Here is a 19,482-nt window from a genome sequence, read left to right on the forward strand (position 1 = left end):
AGAAAAACCTCATTTATTAACCTTAACATGGCTAACCATTCACAGCATACCCAAGTCGCGAACTTCCTTTATAGACGCGGAAATGTTCACATTGCCAATGGTGAGAGTAATACCAGGGACATTTCTGGCACACCGAGATGCAAAAGCTCCGTCTGTTAACCATGCTCTAATAATAAACATATACTAAAAAGTAACTACCCCCCCTATATATTATGAGATAATAACTCAAAATCTATGCATCAAATTTTAAAACTGAAATAGAAAAAGGAAACCCAGCTTTGTTAAACCCTATAAACAAAAGTTGCACCTAATCCCATTGAAAATGTTGCTTTTGTTGCTAGAGTGTCTGGTTGTCACTGGTCACTGGTCATCCTTGACCAGACATGTGTAGATGAGTTGACATGTGTTTACATTTGATACGCCATCTGTTGGTCTGTGATCAAAACTGCCAGGCAAAAAACACGATAGTTTACATGGCAGAAGATGATTTTGTTTCATTAACTTTGGTTTCAAAGCAAATAAATACAAAAAATGTTACCAAACTTGTTTGCAAATGCATCAGGCTATATACATAGTATCACACAAAACTTAAAAGGTTTTAAAAAGGTAGGTTTTGAAGAGATTTATGTGGTCTGCCATAGACACTCCTGTGTTATTTTGCCTGGCTAGAAACAACAGAGGGCGGTCTAAATGTAAACATGTGACCCCGGGCATGTGACATCATAGGTCAGCTCATCATGTAATGGTACCTCAGTAGCTTCAGTAGTACAACTTTCGAAATTACATCTTTTTCACCATGGCTACAAACTTAGAGCTATCCAGACAAATGAGGTATGAAAATTTGCAAAATTAACATGGGTTTGTTTTTGCTATTTCAGGTTTTAAAATGTGATGGATAGAGTTTTATCTCGTAATAAAGGGGGGGGGGGTAATTACTTTTTGGTAGGCGTTTATATTATGAATACAGTCCTCCAGCTTTGAGAGAATATGGAAGGAGAGCCACAGTGGAAGTTATAGAATAGCAATTAGGCTGACTTTTCGAAGAGAACGCCATCTGGCAGCTGACTTGTGCACTGTGGCAAATCTGGGAGAGGTTGATTGAATTTGACTAGGGACTCAACATTATTTGACTTAATTATAAAGCTTTGAAAATGTAGGTTATGATTATTATATAAGAAATCATAATTATATTATTATATGAAGAAAATTCATTGGGGCGGATTTAGAAAATGTGGATTTTTCTTCAAAATTAGGACATTTTTGACCAAAAGGCCTAAAAAAAACATGTATTTTTTCGCTCGCTACACTCGCAAGTGGGGTTTTGGGGTCAAAAAGGGGACTTTTTTGCCATTTGGCGATTGGGGGTGTCCGCCCCTCTCGCCCCCGGGTTATGGGCCTGCAAGGCGCTGAATTTTTTCTGCACCGAATAGAATTTCTAACATTTCCATTTCTGTTTCAAAAATTATACAATCTATGATCTAGACAAGCTTTTGAGAATAAATGTCTATAATAGTCCACAATGCAACTTACGTTCGTTATCGTTGATACAAATTGTGGCTGTTTCTCCACCGGCCCGAGTGGTTGAGGAAAATGCCGATACCGTCGAGACACCAGCGATAACAGAATGTAGTGTGATTTGGAAATTCTCAGGCCCTTCTCCTAAGTCGTCATCATTTATAGTTACTGTTACCGTTTCTGATGTATCTTGATTACTGAATGTTACCGTCTTATCGCCAAGAACTTGTCCAATATAGTCCGAGGGGCCCATTGCTGCCTGTAGCGGTGGGACTACTGGTGGCGCTCCATCGGAAGTTACAAAAGCTGCAAATGATTTGCAAGTGAGTTATTAATATTACGTATTTTTATGTATAATAATGTGGCAAAATCACATCTTATCTCATTTTATTTCTCCTATAACACGCATGACGCCAGTCAGTCGATGGCTATTGTTAAACAAGACCCCACTCAGTCACTTAATTAATTAGCCACTGGAAACGATCGAATTCGTTGTTGAAAGCAGAATGTTATAATACCTACCATGGTTACACCATGTTACACCTTTTCACTTCATAATTATTTTTCTTGGTCAAATAAAAAGCAACAATTTTCATTTATTAGGTCAATGTCAGAAAAAAATATAATGCTTGGTACTGAATATTTCTTCAAACCCTGGCGTTATGGGATGGGGTATGAACGTTTGGACAGTATTGTGGGACGTTAGAGCACATCAGACATATCGAACTGCATTCTGAATACGAAGATTGTCCTTCTGATATCAAATAATTTTGATTTTTGAAATTCGCAATGTAATACACATTTTATGGCAAATCATTAAAATTGATATTTTTGATATTTAACAGTACTCGAAGTAAACTTTATAAATAGTTGGTTGGTGGGATGAAAAGCCGACGATCAATTGAAAATTTTGACCTTTCGTAATGAAGATATGGATTTTTGCAAACATTTTTGCCAAATATTTTGTCAACACTTTAATAAAATTTTGTGAATATACATGTAGTTGCACCCAGGAAACACAGAAATATTATTAAAATGTGTTTTTTTTATTAAAATTTAAATGGCGGGTTATATAAAGGTCATGAAAACGTTTTTAAAAAGTTATTGCAAATATTTTGGGCAAACATTTGTCGCAAAATATTTTTTCAACCTCAGAATAACATTCTGTTTGGAATGTTTGTATAAAGTTTTCAAAAATGTTTTGGGAATGTTATAAAACGTTTTCTGTAAAACATTTTGTGTTTGCTGGGCAGTAGATTATCAAAAAATGTTTTTTAATGTTATGAAAACGTCTTATACCATTTATATAACCCGCCATTTAAACGTTTTCTGACCACCTTTTGTAACCTTTCGCAAATGATGTCGAAAACGTTTTGTGTTTGCTGGGTCTTTACAACATAACTCAAGAACCACAGGACCTACAAAAGTATATCTGCGATATTTGAATTCTTCTCAAGAAGGCCATCAAGATGGCTATATCAGATTATCACTCAGTACGACACTGACCAGCTTCTATTGTTATGCATGGCCGCGCTAAAAGTCGCTCGATACATGTTGAAATCAGCCCAATTTAGAGATCTGGGTCAAATATAAAGCAATAATTTTTTCTTCAGTAATGTCAGTTAAAAACATAGTGCTTGGATATACCTTTTAAACAAAAAATCTTGGTGTTAAAATTAGACATGAAATAATTGTGTCTTTTAGTGTAAGATTTTTGATTTTCATAGGCCTTACCTTCGCCCGGGAGCTTTTTACGGATTTTTTTTTTTTTGCGTTTCAAACTAATATAGTTCGGTAAAGAAAGATATTTCCCACCTCTGTAAGGCACATCGTGTGGTCTATATATTATAGTTTCAGTTTTGATTTCAACTTTTTTCACAAAATATCCGACCAGTACTTCATTTCTAATATAACCAGCAGAAATAATCGATATTTCTATTGTGATATGCAAAAAAATCATCTGTCCTTGGCCGTACATACATACATACAAAAGTTTCTTAGGACGCAATTCGCCAAAGCAACAAAGCAACATAGGGTATATTCGCGATTTTTTGGTCGTTTAACATGCAGTTCTATGGGAAGATATTAGTCATAAAGCTCTTCATAATATGAATGTTGATGTATATTATGATTCATCCAGTCGTAGAAACAGAGGTGAATTATAAATAAAATACTGAATAATCGACGAATTTTGATGAATTTTCATCGAATCAATCATTGGACTTCCGATTGACACGTGACCAGTCTCCGACTACGATCAATACCGGAGCATCTTGTCAATCGGCAGTTTGACAATCGATGATGAAGTCCAATGAGATTGTGAAAATTCGCAAAATTCGTGTTATTCCAGTATTTTATTTATAATTCACCTCTGTGTCTACGACTGGATGAATCATAATATACATCAACATTTAAGAGACAATTTCGGGCCGGATAGCCTAAAATTATGCAGAGATTTGGAGAAAACGGCAAGGAAAATTGGTAATTGGAGGAACCATTTGCGTTTTAATGTGAGATGCTTACATAACGGATTTACACCAGTTAGCGTTAAACTCAAGAGCAACGTAAAAGGACATCGCGCAGAGAACATCCTAAGGATCGCAGAAAGGAAACTTCTAAATGAAAGAGTAAGACACGTAAACTTTACTATCTCGGTGCTCACTAATAAATTTAACGAACTATCCAACAAACTACGGGCCGCTCTACCCCCGGAAGTTTTCAATCAAGTTGAAGAATTTGTTAACCGTGCCCAAACATCCCAACATTTGATCACTAAACAACGTCAGACAAACAAATTTAATATTCTCAAGGATAAAACACAGAGATCAAGGTCGGATTTGGACAGAAACTGGCGTGCTAATACCAGTACACGCGATACGGGAAATCAAGAAAATGGGTCAGAAATTTCTCTAATCGTCAATTGACTGACAACGAAACATCCTTGTTGTGTAAAGGTCTTGGGTATGCAGTGACCAGTAATAAAATCCCAATCGCTGACATTGTAACAGCTACAGAATCAGCAATTAAACAAGCCCATTTAGATCCAGGGAAATCTGAAGAACTTAGACAAAGGATTAGTTCTACGTTACGCAACAGCAAACCACCTCCCTCAAATCTAACCAAAGAGGAACGTGCAGCGTTAAACGATCTGGAAAAGGATAAAAGTATTATCATTGTCCCCGCTGATAAAGGAAAATGTGTGTGCGTACTTAATGAAACAGACTATAGAAATAAGTGCAGTGAACTATTAAGTGACAACAACACCTATAAACGGATCGGTTATAATCCTACAAGTGGTTATAGAAAGAAGGTTTGTCAATTTGTCAACAAGTTAGAAACTGACGGAGCGATTATTGACAAGGAAAAATACAATCTCATCCCTCCTACCGAGCCAAGTGTTCCTGCTTTCTATGGCTTGCCAAAAATTCGTAAGTTATTCCAGTATTTTATTTATAATTCACCTCTCTCTCTTCATAATATGACTTTATGTCGAACTTTGCTCTCTTGACATACAAACACAAGAAATTTGGCTGATTCCATTTAATGTTGTGAAATATGCCAAAACAATACCAATTTCATATTATAAGATCGTACATTATAGGTTTAAGGGGAGTAATTTGAGACCAGTTTCGATGAAGTTGGACCGCTGTGTATGAATTTTTTGACATACATGTATGAGCTATTCGATGTTATAACCCCTAAACTAAGCACCGTAAAACAATATGACAATTGTTACCTTTCTATTCCTAGCGATAAGAGATACATTACAACATGATATGGCAATTTTTTAGTTTTGGCCTATGGAATATAGGGGGCCTAAAGAAAAACGAAACCATTTCTAGATTTATCATTTGAAGTGTAAAGATGAAAAAAAAACCACAGGTTTCACTAATGTAGCAATATAATACCCCAAACATCGCGCCATATAGGCCTACTAATAGTAGGTATGTCACAGTGGCTGCACAATAATTCTGCTACACTGTGCATGCAAGCATAACTGTGAATTGAAAAGGGCGCGCTTCAAATTTGGCCAATTTTAGAAAACATCTATGTCGATAAATGAATTTCCTCATATGCTTCATTTATCCAAATTGTTTAAATTTTTAATATATGGTGTGTGAAGCCTTTCCGAGGCTAACATCGGGTCATCAAAAATTAAAAATTGTTTTGTTTAAGTGCTACTGCCTGTTTTTATGGATTTTTGAAGATCACTCATAAATCAGTAAATATAGGCCTATTGAAGTAAAGGGACCTACCACCATTTAGCTGAAATACTAATCTTTCTTAGCATGTAAATTATTTCCGTCGACAACAAATGAAGCACTTGCCTAAAACTAGTTGAAGCAAAACATTAATCAATGATATTTTTAGGGAGTAATTTTCCAAACCACAATAGCTCTAAGCCATTGTGTGTGTCCAAGGCCATACTATTTTTGTATACGCGGTACAGTAGAATAGCTGTTCATTTTACCGATTGTCCTCCCATGTTAATCCAGATGACAAAATGTTAATTTAAAGTCTCATTGCAACTGAATTTTATTTTTACTTTTCGGACTTGGCTTTGAGTAATGGTGACACATACCATGTTTACAGTAAAATGAAAATTATATTCCAGACACCGGCCGTACTTTTTAATTTTTTTGTATTGTTTTTAAATAATTAACTGCAGTTCATTTATTCAACCTCATAACAGGATCATAACAGACTTTATGATGAATTAACAGACGTTCATTAAATATTGAAAAAAAAACCCAAAATTACTCATGCGTAATTTGCATAATAATATCATAAATACATAATTAGCTGTAATTACCTAATTTGCATATTAATTACTTTTTGTGTATTTTTTGTTATCAATTGAAAGAATTTTGTATACATAAAAAAACCGCACCTTTATATCATGTACGGTTTTCTAATGGCATCAATTTTGGATATTAATTAGCTGAACTTAGTCATTTTTTGAGATTTAATTTGTCTGCAGATTGGCCGAAATTGCTAAAATAGTATATTTGGTTAATTTATTATAATTATTCAATGATATATTTTTAATTTTGTTTTCTGTAACGAAGTCAGGAAAGATAGGCATTTAACATGTGATATTTAAGTTAACGCTGCTTTTTCAAGCAAGCGTCCAAATAAACCTTCAAAATCTCGAAATGTGCCAATTTTGTCATTACAGCCATTTGTGCCAGGATTTCATTCCATCTACGAGCATCTTTTAATTGACACTACATCACAATGCATTGACCGATTTCAATTCTGTTTTTGGATTTTTGATGCTTTAATAAAGCTCAATAATGTAGGTACATTAAATAACGTTTTTTGCTGCGATTATTTTTGAAGCGATATGCCTACTAATAGCTCTTCTTTTGTGAAAACTCATTGCGATAAAGCCCGGTAAACACTCTGTTCTGGGCCTGCCCTGAATGGTGTTAATTTCAAAATTTCCCGGTGAACCCCAAATGTCACCGATGATTTTGGGCTAAATAGCATAAAATTGACTATTTTGCCGCTTTTGTCCCGTCCCGATAAATGATCATTAATCGCTAATGATCAATAATAAGTGGAAGAAAACATCTAAAGCCGACATTTATACCAAATATAAAGCTGCTAAGAATGCCCTTTCAAATCAGTTGAAATTTGCCAAGCAATCTCTCTTTGCTGGCCTTTTGAACAATAACTCCCCCACTAAATCCTTCTGGGGCTATGTCAAGTCTCGGTCTGACCAATCCTCCATTCCCGATACCATCAATTACAAGGGAACCTACACCTCTACTCCTCTTGAGATTGCCAATACTTTTAGCATTTTCTTTTCTGAGTGCTTAATAGCTCTTAATACGGATACTGCCTCAGACTTTGCTGCTCCTCATTATAACATTGATAATTCTTTATCTCATTTCAGGTGCTGCCCTGGGGAAATTGTGAAGTTCATTAGCAAGCTGAACAATAACTCAGCTGCAGGTGTCGACGGCAGTGATGCTTAAGAACACCGCTGTTTCCGTGTCACCCATCTTGTGCAAGATTTTCAATCGCTCCATCTCCAGTGTTAAACCCAATACATGGAAACTATCCCGAGTCATACCCATTTTCAAGTCTGGTGATCATCACTCTGTTACCAATTACTGTCCCATCTCTTTGCAACCTATTGCCTGCAAGACTCTTGAGAGAGTTATTCATAAACATATTCTCACTCATCTTAATTATTTTTGGCGTAAAATAATTCGGCTTCACCTCATTGTTTTACTTCAAATAATGATGTCGCCCGTGTTATATGAGACAATACATGCACGACAGCGGCTAAAGACAATACCTTTATTCTCTAAATAAAACTTTGATGTTTTGCAAAAGTTCATTCTACAAATCATATACTTTTAAAAGTTGCTTGATTTATTGTTGTTAACGAGTTATTGTACGTTTTACAAAAGTGTTCTTGTTTCAGCCCTCTTTACAACATAACTCAAGAACAATAGGACCTACAAAAGTATATCTGTGATATTTGAATTCTTCTACACACTCGTTATGAAATGATCAAAGCTCACTACCATTGGCAAGAGGCTGTGAACTACCAAATTACAACAGTTTAAAATAGTTAATCGCAGGGCCAGGGGTGCAAACATCCTTGTAGTGTATTATACTGTAGTTTAGGATAATGCTGCAAATAACCAGCAAAATGTTTATAAAAAAATATGGTTATCAGCACTTTCTTGGGCGAGGTATCCCTCCCTCTCTCGTGGTTGTTCTAACAGACGCAGGCACGCGTAAATTGAGTGTTTTGTCCAATACACCTCTGGGTGCAATTGCAATTGTTAAATTAATGCAATTATGGTTCTCATACGCAGTTGCAGTAAACTGCGAAAAAGAGAGATTAATCTGGTACAGGTAAGTTACTAATCATGCTAATTCACACATTTACTTACTTATCATGGTATCCTCTTGAAGATTGCAACCTCTAATGACGGTAAGCGTAACATCGGTAGTAGCCATGTCTTTCACTTCATCTACATAGTATTTTGCTTGTTCAAAATAATAGTCAGCTAGAGTAGAAAGGTTATTATTGTATTATTATTGTTATCATAATAAACATATCGTCATCATCATTATTATCATCATAACCATAATTATCATCATCACCATCATCATTATCAGCAACGTCGCTTTTTTGTTTTCTTTACAGTTATTCTGAATCTGAATAACCATTTGGTACATTCAGTATAATCAAAATCGCCCAGTTTGAAAGTTGCAGTCAAGTAGACCAGATGGTCATTAAAAGGCAAAAGCTGTGTCCAGCAGAAACACAATAGTCATGATCATCGTAACACCATTTTACATGTATTAAGAAAATCACTTGAGATTTCCGAATGAAAAATGCGAACCTATATCTTGGGTACCGTATCATGATACAGACTGCCAAACTGTGATTTCTCTGGGATTTCTCTTAAACTGGAGAGAGCTCTTTAGCACACAATCATAACAATAATGATAAATTCACTTCGTTACGTGTTTAGAAGGGAATTGTTATCTCTTCGTAAGTGTGAGATCGATCAGTTAGTGTTATGCAAATGGGGTAGTGATGCGAGAAGTTTTTGTGTTGGGGTAATTTGGGTGTTTCAGTCATTCGCGGTCACCACGCCACACGATTCATTTCATTCATTCGGTTCTCCATACATTTAGCTACATTTTCCGTTTGAATTTTGATATAACACTTTCAATATTTCTTCAATGGAAGAAGATAGCTCTATTTCGGACCAAGGCAGTGCTGGTGTTCCACTTCCCCCAACTGGGAACTTGGATATTAATCAGATATCGGCTATCCTCGATACCAAACTATCCAAATTAAAGAGGGAGATCACGGAAGAGTCGGCTTTCCAATTGACTTCCGTTGTGAAAAAAGCTAGACTGAATCCTGTACAGTTTAAGAAACAGGGGTGCCAGCATCAGTATCAACGCAATGAACAAGTGAAGGAGAAACTAGAAGAGGCAACCATAAGCATCGATGCAGGCAAATTTCAAAAGGCTAAAGAAGTTTTGGCAGAAGGTATAAACAATACCAATGTCTTCAAAGATCGGGCGGAAGCACGGGCCAGCAATGGCATGGAGGAAATAAAGCATAGTGATAAGATAAGTACATGTATTTTTGACGAGTTTGAAATCGAAAAGAATCATGAGTATGAAGCGAAATTAAATTCCGAAATCTCTGGAGTTGCAGGCCGTTTGCGCCGCTGTAAACAATACTGGTTCGATAATTTTAATCCTCCATTGTTTGTCATTGATATCCTTAATAAGGGTTATGTAATTCCATTCACAAGTCTCCCACCACCAGCGTATCTCAAGAATAATCGATCAAGTTTGGATCATCCGGATTTCGTCATCGAGGCCATTTCAAAGTTGTTAGAGGCAGGTAGTATTAAAGAGCACGATTCACCCCTTTCGTTGTAAACCCCTCACAGTTTCTGAGGGCAAAAAACTCAGATTGGTTTTGGACTTGAGACACGTAAACCAATATACATTCGTGTCCAAATTCAAGTATGAAGGTATCTCTACTTTGGCTGACATGTTTTCTAAAGATTTTTATTTTTTCACCTTTGATCTTGAAAGTGGGTACCATCATATTGATATTTTTGAGCCCCACCAAAAGTTTTTGGGTTTTAGTTGGATGTATGGCAATCGTGTCCGTTATTATACGTTTTCCGTTCTCCCGTTCGGATTAAACACAGCTAGTCATTGTTTCACGAAAACGCTCCGACCTTTGGTTACAAGATGGCGTTCCATGGGGCATTGTTCTATTTTATATATTGACGACGGCATCTCAGGTCACGCCGACAAGATTACAGCTCTTGCGGCAAGCCATATCGTGCAAAAAGACCTAGCTTTATCTGGTCTTAAAGTAAGTGTGTCAAAAAGTGATTTTGTACCTAAACAATCAGGTGTATGGTTGGGTTTATTGATAGATACCATCTCTATGCAGTTCAGTTTGCCCGGTAACAAGTTGGCAAAAACACAAAATGCCATTGCCGATTGTCTGAATAAGCGTTCACAATTTATTCCCGTACGAGACATTCATTGCCCGTATCGCAGGTTTTATTATCTCTGCATCCGACGCTATCGGTCGTTTGACAAGATTGTTTTCTAGACATTTGTACAGATTGATCGAAACTCGCAATTCATGGTCAAGTAAGGTTTTTCTTTCTGAAGGTGCTATCAGAGAACTACAATTTTGGTACAAAAATATAGCACGCGTGAATGGTCAGCCTATAAAACCCATTTGTTGTGCAACAGCCGCAGTGTATTCCGATGCAAGTGATTCGGGTTTTGGGGGGTTTTCAGTTCAGCTGGTCGATTCAGTGTGTTCGGGATTATGGTCCGAGGCCGAAAGTCGTGAAAGTTCAACAAGTCGTGAACTCCGAGCCATTTTGTATGTACTCCGCTCATTAGGACCTAAACTATCGGGTAAAAAGTTGAAGTGGTTTACCGATAGCCAGAACGCTTGTCGTATTATTTCCGTGGGTAGTTCAAACCCCAATTTACACGATTTAAGTATCAATGTGTTCAATTGTTGTTTACAGTTTGACATCATTATTGAGCCTGAATGGCTCCCGCGTGATCTCAATACACGAGCAGACGAGTTAAGTAGGATCATTGATCCGGATGATTGGTCTTTGAATCGCAGTGTTTTCGCATTTTGGACAATCAATTTGGTCCACACACCATTGATAGATTTGCATCATATTACAACGCGCAAATCCTCGTTTCAATTCAAGATATTGGAATCCTGGTTGTGTAGCGGCTGACTGTTTTACGCAGAATTGGGTTCACGAGAACAATTGGGTCTGCCCTCCCGTTTCTATGATTTTGAATGCAGTGAAGCACATGATGAAATGCAAAGCATATGGAACTATTATAGTTCCAGAATGGCCATCTGCACCATTTTGGCCCGTCCTTTCACCAAAATTGGGTTCTTTGAAGAAATATTTGGTGACTCACGTGATTTTGCCAAATTTGCAAGATTTGTGTAAACCAGGTCGAGGGCAGTGCATCGCTTACAAAAAAGGAAAGCGTTTATTTGAAAACGCTTTGCCGTTCAACTTGATTGCCATGAGGTTCGATTTCAGAAAAGCATAACAATAATAATAATAAGTGAAAATGCGCGCATGCATCCGAGTTGTTGGTAATCCATGAGTAATTTTGTATTGTTTGTAGTCCTTGAATAATTCATAAGTGATTTTGTATTGTTTGCAGTTCTTGAGAGTCCATGAGAGACTTATCAATGACATGAATTAATGTTTGTTTGTTTGTTTGTTTGTTTTTTATTAGGCAATATCATTAGAATACAAAAACAAATTATAGAGACAGAAAAATCATTACAAAGTACATCAATGTGACAAATTATTTAAAGCTTAAATTAATCAGCCACAAAGCCATTAAGGAACAAGGCACACGGACAAAAAAAAATGACAAGCCGGGATAACCCATTAAGCCCGCAGAAAAGGCAAGCTTATTTCCGATGGGGTCCCAAGAAAAGATGAGAGAACAAAAGGGAAACCAAAAAATGCCTACACAGTGAAATCAGACATCTCTTGACTGAGAGAGTTGCTGGCTAGATGTTGTTTGACACTTTGTTTAAATGCAGACTTGGTAGGCAATCCCTTGATGTTTGATGGGAGATCATTCCAGTCCAAAATGGCTTTGTAGTAGAATGTGTTTGAGGCGATACCTTTTACCCTAGGAACAATGAAATTGGATTCACTTGATCTGGTTCCATAAGAGTGAGCACTTGATGTTCTAGTGAAATTCTGATTAAGATAAAGTGCACCTTGACAATGGTAGATGTTAAAGACATGGTTAAGCCTCAGCTGTTTAACTCTGTCACAAATTTTCAAGAGATTCACAAGGTTTAGCTCATGTTGCCCAATGTGATCTCTGGGAGAAAGTTTCAAGATGTAACGAGCAACCTTATTTGATAAACGATGTAATAAAGAGCTGTTGCAATCCATGATGGAATTTTTTACATAGTCCATGAGAGATTATTTGACCCAGTCTATGAAAGACTATGCAGTAATCAAAATATTTTTTGACAGTTCACCAGTCCTTGATTATATAATCATCATTATCAATTTATATCGAGAGAAAGAGCATGTAAATGGTCGTATCCATGAGTGATTTTGTATCGTTTGCAGTCCTTGAGAGACTAAAGAATCAGTCCATGAGAGACTTATCAATGACATGAATTAATTTGATAAACGATGTAATAAAGAGCTGTTGCAATCCATGATGGATTTTTTACATAGTCCATGAGAGATTATTTGATCCAGTCTATGAAAGACTATGCAGTAATCGAAATATTTTTGACAGTTCACCAGTCCTTGATTATATAATCTTCATTATCAATTTATATTGAGAGAAAGAGCATGTAAATCGTAATTTAATGTCAGCTTTATAGTCCACGAGCGACAGAAGATAAATAAACCAATTTCATGAGGAGTATGTAATTTATATGTCAATGATTATTAAATTCAGAGTTTTTTGACTTAATTAAGATGTTTGGTCAATTCTTCGCATATGATCCTGATCATGTATTTTGAATCAAAAAACAAAAACATTTGTACCAGAATTTGTCAATTCTTTCGTATTTTGCAATAAGATGTTACCGCAGTTTCTATTGCAATATTTCGTTTTTACTCACGGCCACCTCATTTAATTTTTCAGATGTACTGGACAGTGGAGTTTGGAGCGAGTTTTCATCTGATACTAACATTAGCAACAACGAATATCTCTCTGGTTTAGTTTCGTCTCTTCAAGACACTGCGTTGGCTTCAAAAGCCGGGTCTACTACGGACAAATATCGCGGAGGCTGGAAGCGGTGGAAGTCTTTCGCACTTCAGTTTAATCTGCAAGTTTTTCCCGTCAAAGCTACTGAGTTAGCTCTATATATTGAGCATTTAAAGGCTTCGGCATCTTCTGTAGCTCCAATTGATACGGCTGTTTACAGCATAAGGTGGGCACACAATTTGGCAGGTGTACCATCTTCCACAGATGATAATTTTGTTAAATTGATCGTAGAAGGAAGTAGGCGTCAGCTTGCAAAATGTAAATCACCAAAAGAGCCTATATCTTGTGAGGTTCTAGCAAAATTGGTAGCCGATAAAGGCGATTCGAATGCCTCATTGTTTGATCTTCGTTTACTATTTATATGTCTCGTGTCTTTTGCCGGCATGCTAAGATGTGAAGAGATTATATCTTCACGTGTACGTGATATTACATTTTTATCCGATCATATGTCTATATTTATACCAAAGAGGAAAAATGACCAATTAAGGCAAGGGCATTCAGTTTATATCGCCAGATCAGGCAATCCTACTTGCCCAGTTGCTATGGCGGAGCGTTTCATCGAAATGTTGGGAATCGCAGATAAGTCGTCACATCCGGTAGTTTGCGGATTTCGTCGTTCAAAACGTCAAGGTTTGAAACCCACAGCAAAAGCGATTTCATATACTACTGCGAGAGAGTTGATCTTAGCTGGTTTATCTCCTTACGTCAGCGATCCTACCACTCTGGGTACTCATAGTTTAAGAGCAGGGGGCGCAACCGAATTAGCTTGTTAGCTTGTTAGCTTGCGTGTGTGGCCGCACCTATACCATGATTAAAACATGTGTAACTTAAATGAACAAAACAAGAATTATTTAGACTGGTGTGTTTTATTGGTTTTCGGGTGGGTATGTATGCATTCGGGGCTAAGATGAGATTCCAAATTAGCGACAGTATACTAAAAATACTAATTCATCTAAGATCAATGTTGCTGCAACAAACTTTGTAGAAGACTGGACCAAGTATTTCCCAGACAAGAACCAGACAAGTATTATAAGTTTCCAGATCCCATTTGGAGTATTTGAACACATCAAACCCATTTACCAAAAGTTAAAAGTTAAAAACAGTAAACAAAAAAGCATTTAACATCTATAATAAATTACTGAGTTTGGCGAATTGGTAAGGCTAAAAACTTCTACGTTTTACATTATTTCGGAAAACGGATTTTTGCGTTGCGTAGAGTAAGGTTGTCCGCACCCCAATAAAACGTCCAATTTTGTTTTTGTTTACGTTAAGGGTGTCAAATTATGTTAATTAGTTTCAAAGGCAGGGCAAAGGCAGAGGCAGCGCACCTGCATGCTACAACTATTCACGCCAACACAATACACTATGTTGACATAGCCTGAATTAGGCCTATCCTGTCATCGATGTGAGGATATTATGCCTGTAGTCTCAACTATTACATGACACTGTAGAAGCAACTATTACATGACACAGTAGAAACTCAATTAACATCTATTGTTTATTCAACTAATTGATCAACATTAGCATGTATTCTGTGTTTTTATGGAGAACCTATAGTTAAAGTGAAACTTTTGAAGGACAAATTAATCAGGGTTGCCAAACCACACCATGAATAGGCCTACTCTGCTTTGTGGTAGTGCTAAGTTTAATGTTATCAGCATAATGTATGATCAGGTATGATCATAACTTTATATGAAATAGAGTGTAAGGAAATGTGAATAAAATTGTTTCAGCTGCACAGTGGTGTAGCCAGGACTTTTTCTGAGAGAGAGAGAGAGGGGGGGGGGCGAGGCAAATTTCATGGGGGGGATTGTCACAAATGGGCTAAAGAGTACGACAAATTTATCCAAAATGGGCTAACAAATAAAAAAGTACAACAAATGCATAGAAATCTAAAATATCAGATCAGCCAGCAGGCCACAGGGGGCCAAGAGGGATGTGAATAAAATTGTGTTCATCTGCTCAGTGATGTAGCCAGGACTTTTGCAGGAGGCGGGGGCAGAAGGTACATATCAAGGTGGGGGACAAACTTGGATGAAAATGATTTAAAAAAATGAGCTAAAAGGTACAACAAATTTGTCCAAAATGGGCTAAAAAGTACTGTAGAAACAAATGCATAAAAATCTTAAATATCAGAGCGACCAGCATCCCACAGGGGCAAGACATATTAGTAAAATCCACCCAGATTGTTTTTCTACCTTATGACTGACCTTTGACCTCAGATGACCTTTGCAGTTTTGTATTTGTGGAAGTGTCAGGGATTGTTTCCCTGAGTTTCAGCATGATCAGATCAATTTTAAATTTGACCTGACCTTTGACCTTGGATGACCTTTGCAGTTTCATACTCGCTAAGTGTCAGGGATCATTTTCCCTGAGTTACAGCCCGATTGGAGCAACTCCAAACTTGACCTGACCTTCGACCTAACATGACCTTTGCGGTTTCATACTATCCAAGTGTCGGATCATTTTCTCCAAGTTACAGCCCAATCGGAGCAACTTAAAATTTGACCTGACCTTTGACCTCAGGTGACCTTTGCTGTTTCATACTCCCCAAGTGCCGGGAATTGTTTACCCAGAGTTACAGCCACATCGGAGCAGTTTTAACCTTTGACCTTGGATGACCTCAGATGATGTTTCATGATCCCCTTATATCAAGCATTATTTGTACTAAGTTGTAGCTCAATCGGACATATTTCAAAATGTTGGTAGCATCTAAACACCTCAAAAGAAATAAGTCCCCCTCTGAACATGTCGTCATAACATCGTAAGGTTTCGTTTTGTACCAACAAAACTAACTTTGAAATAATTATATGACTGTTTACTAAGTGCTGTGTGAAAATGAGAGATTTCCATGACTTCAGGGCTGAATGAGCCTAAATTGAAGACAAAAAGTGCCCTTTTCAAAAGTCACAAAGTAGGCCTATGCTTGTTAACTGCAAGGCGTATCATACAAGGAATGGAACTGACCATCTTACAACTCACTGTGCTGAACTCTGCACCAAGGGGATTTGCATGGCTGAATGATCAAGAATCGATACACATTTCAGTAAATGTTCACTTGGTGAGGATTTTAAACTGCACTCAAACACATGGGGTTTTCCATTAGTAACAAGCCATGAATCAACTTTTGTGACAAGCATAGGCCTACTTTGTGACTTTTGAAAAGGGCAGTTTTGCCTTCAATTTAGGCTCATTCAGCTCTGAAGTCATGGAAATCTCTCATTTTCACACAGCACTTAGTAAACAGTCATATAATTATTTCAAAGTTAGTTTTGTTGGTACAAAATGAAACCTTACGATGTAATGACGACATGTTCAGAGGGGGACTTATTTCTTTTGAGGTGTTTATATAGCATTTACCTTGTAGCCTTAGTGTGTATGTATTGATTTTCATAAATGCATCATGGGAAGGAATAACATTTGACCACCAAGCCCCCACCGCACAAGTATTCACCATTATTGCGCAATCAGGGGCAACTATATATAGCATTTACCACATACCCTTAGTGTGTATTTTTATAAATGCATCATGGGACACTGTAATTTCCTGTGATCTAAATACTAACCACAAAATGGGCTATTCCACTGGGCGATCTTAGACACGTCCAGTTTGGTCCTTACTGTGGTTTAATAAGATGCTGTTTTAATCATACTTTGGGAATTTCACAATATTTACTTCACTTTCTTGGAAACAATATGCTTGTTATCAAACTAGCAGACAAGCTGTCTCCCAGCGCAAACCTGTGATTTAGTAGCCCAATTGGACGACTTCTGAATCAAAATGGACCACAACTTTAAAACTATTAGCAGTAGCACCCCCTGTGTTTCTTTATTATATTCTTTAATGTTTTCTCTTCCATTTGACACCACTCGGGTGGTTACACCTTCGTGGCATTTGGAGATATGTCCATTTCAGACCAAATGAAAAATATGTCTCAAAGCTGCCGCGCGTTCGTTTGTCTAAGCGAGTCCAAGTCACCTGAAACGGGAAATTCATCTTTTATTTCCTTTTTCTATAGTTGTTTTGCCGTAAAATCACTTTTTGAGACATATTTTGAAATATTAAAAAGACAATTTACTTGATTTGATATTCGATATTCGCATTGGGTATAAAACAATTGATATTTGTACTTCAATTGTGTAACTTAACCACAATATTATGCTGTGTACTTTTGAACGCTCAAACAAAATTTTAAGCTCAAAATTAAGTTTTTTAAAAATCTCTAAAAACAAAATAAAATAAAAATCTCAAAAACAAAAACCGCATTCCGCATTCGTTTTTGAACCTGCCATGGGCTTTGTGACAAAGCTTTTTTTTAGCCTTGTGAGGTGAACTGTTAATTATGCATATTTGAAGGAACAGGTGTTTTCGGACGTCGGTCTTGCTCAATCGTAACAGTATACACATTTGCCGCTTTTCGCCAGCCCATAGGGCTGGTATCTAATTCTGAGATGGGATTTGTGTACACTAAAGATTAGCTAAGATTATAGCCTTCTTCTATTGGTATGAATTATTTTTTTTACTTCTTGTGGTGGAAATTTGTTTGATGTCTGCTAATTCGATTTGCAAGGAAAAGAAAGTATGTTTTGCCGTTTCAACGAACGAAAACGATTGAGTATTGCCAAAGTTATGTTTGAATTAATTATGACTTAAAAAGTTATCATAGGTTAGGCCTACACATATAAACATAAACTTGTTCAGCTATCAGCATATCAAAAAAATGACATGGTCAACAATTAGTAATTAGCGGGGAATGATCACTGGAACGAGGTCATATCAGTGGACTTCTGAGCATAGCATGATGTTTGGTTGCCTGTGAGTGCATAATTGATATGTTGATAACAGATCTAATAATGTTGTAGAATCAAAATCTTCATTATATGGACCACATTGAAGTCAAAGTAATTATCTATCCTATCCTGTATCATTTTATGGATAAAATTGACTCAAAATGTTATTGATGATATTATTGCTATCTTTAACATCAGTTTTGTCTTTTCAACGGGAAAAATTCGATGGAAAATAAAGTTTTTAGGGGCTAGCTATAATATTGAACAATATATCCCATATTTTGACATGCACTTATAGAAAATAAATAAATTATTGTCTATAACTAAAGTGAGGCCACTTTCTATCTTTTTTATTTGATTCATAAAATTACATTCAACAAAATGATTGAAGACTGAGAAAACACACAATGCAGACTATTACAGAATGGAGTAGGTAAGATGCCATGTCCATAGCTTTGCAGGAGTTTCGGACTAACAATCACCACATTCAAAAAATACAGTTTAAAAGTGAAGATTGTAGTGAATGATCAGTCCTTTATCATGTGCTTGCCACTATCTACTTTATAGTAAACTATACATTGCGAAATAATATAAAATCATTTTAAAATAAAATGTGCATGTAAGTTGAGTTTACATAGCGAATTAACTAACAACTGCAGTGTATTTCTTGATTTTAATAATACGCATGGGTAAAAAGCAGTAAAGACAAAAATACAGAACAATTTGGAGTAATGAATTAAAGAGTTGACAGGAGTTATAGGAGTTAATGCTTTTTGCTGTTTCAGTGTGCATGTTCTCACCATTGATGGTTTGGTGAACTGTCATGTAACGTGGATGTAAGCGTGATCCTAAAAAATGCCTTTCACGGTGACCCAAACTATTTACAAGACCTCTTCTGCATTGAGGCTGGCCTTCCCTTTTAAAGGGAATTTTTATTTAGTTTTTATATCTATAACTTACGGTCATCATCATTGATGGTCAGCGTAGTTGTGGGTGTGGCACCGGTACACGCAGTATGATCCTGTTCATCAAATCCAAAGACGGCGAACTTGTCATCCTCACAAGCGTAGTCGCCACATATGGTCAAGTCCAGCGTAGTTTCAGCTGCGTCTTTATCAAATACAACAATGGCAGATTTTACCGCTGTAGTGAGGTCTTCTGTGGCCGTATACATGTCATACAATATATCATCACCAGCACTACACGTACCATCGCTGTCTAACGTGAGGTCACCGGATATACGATAAACTCCTGAAACGTGAAAAGTATGTATTTCAAATCTATGCAGACTTCATTATCATTTCCCCCAGATGTTCGTTTAAATAAGAAATAAAAAAACCGTCACAAATC

At 36.7% G+C, this 19,482-nt stretch overlaps 1 protein-coding gene across 1 annotated transcript in view; it reads right to left on the bottom strand.

The window, feature by feature from the left end:
• Window positions 1-19,482, bottom strand: part of LOC140149208 (adhesion G-protein coupled receptor V1-like) — a 77,767-nt gene that overhangs the window by 23,317 nt on the left and 34,968 nt on the right. The window contains exons 8-10 of the mRNA XM_072171425.1: window positions 19,093-19,383; window positions 8,433-8,549; window positions 1,531-1,821 (exon numbers count right to left, since the gene is read on the bottom strand). Coding sequence (XP_072027526.1) covers window positions 1,531-1,821; window positions 8,433-8,549; window positions 19,093-19,383 — 699 coding nt within the window. The remainder of the gene's footprint in view (window positions 1-1,530; window positions 1,822-8,432; window positions 8,550-19,092; window positions 19,384-19,482) is intronic.

This window comes from Amphiura filiformis, chromosome 3 (genome assembly GCF_039555335.1).
Source record: "Amphiura filiformis chromosome 3, Afil_fr2py, whole genome shotgun sequence".
Taxonomy (NCBI): Eukaryota; Metazoa; Echinodermata; class Ophiuroidea; order Amphilepidida; family Amphiuridae; genus Amphiura; species Amphiura filiformis.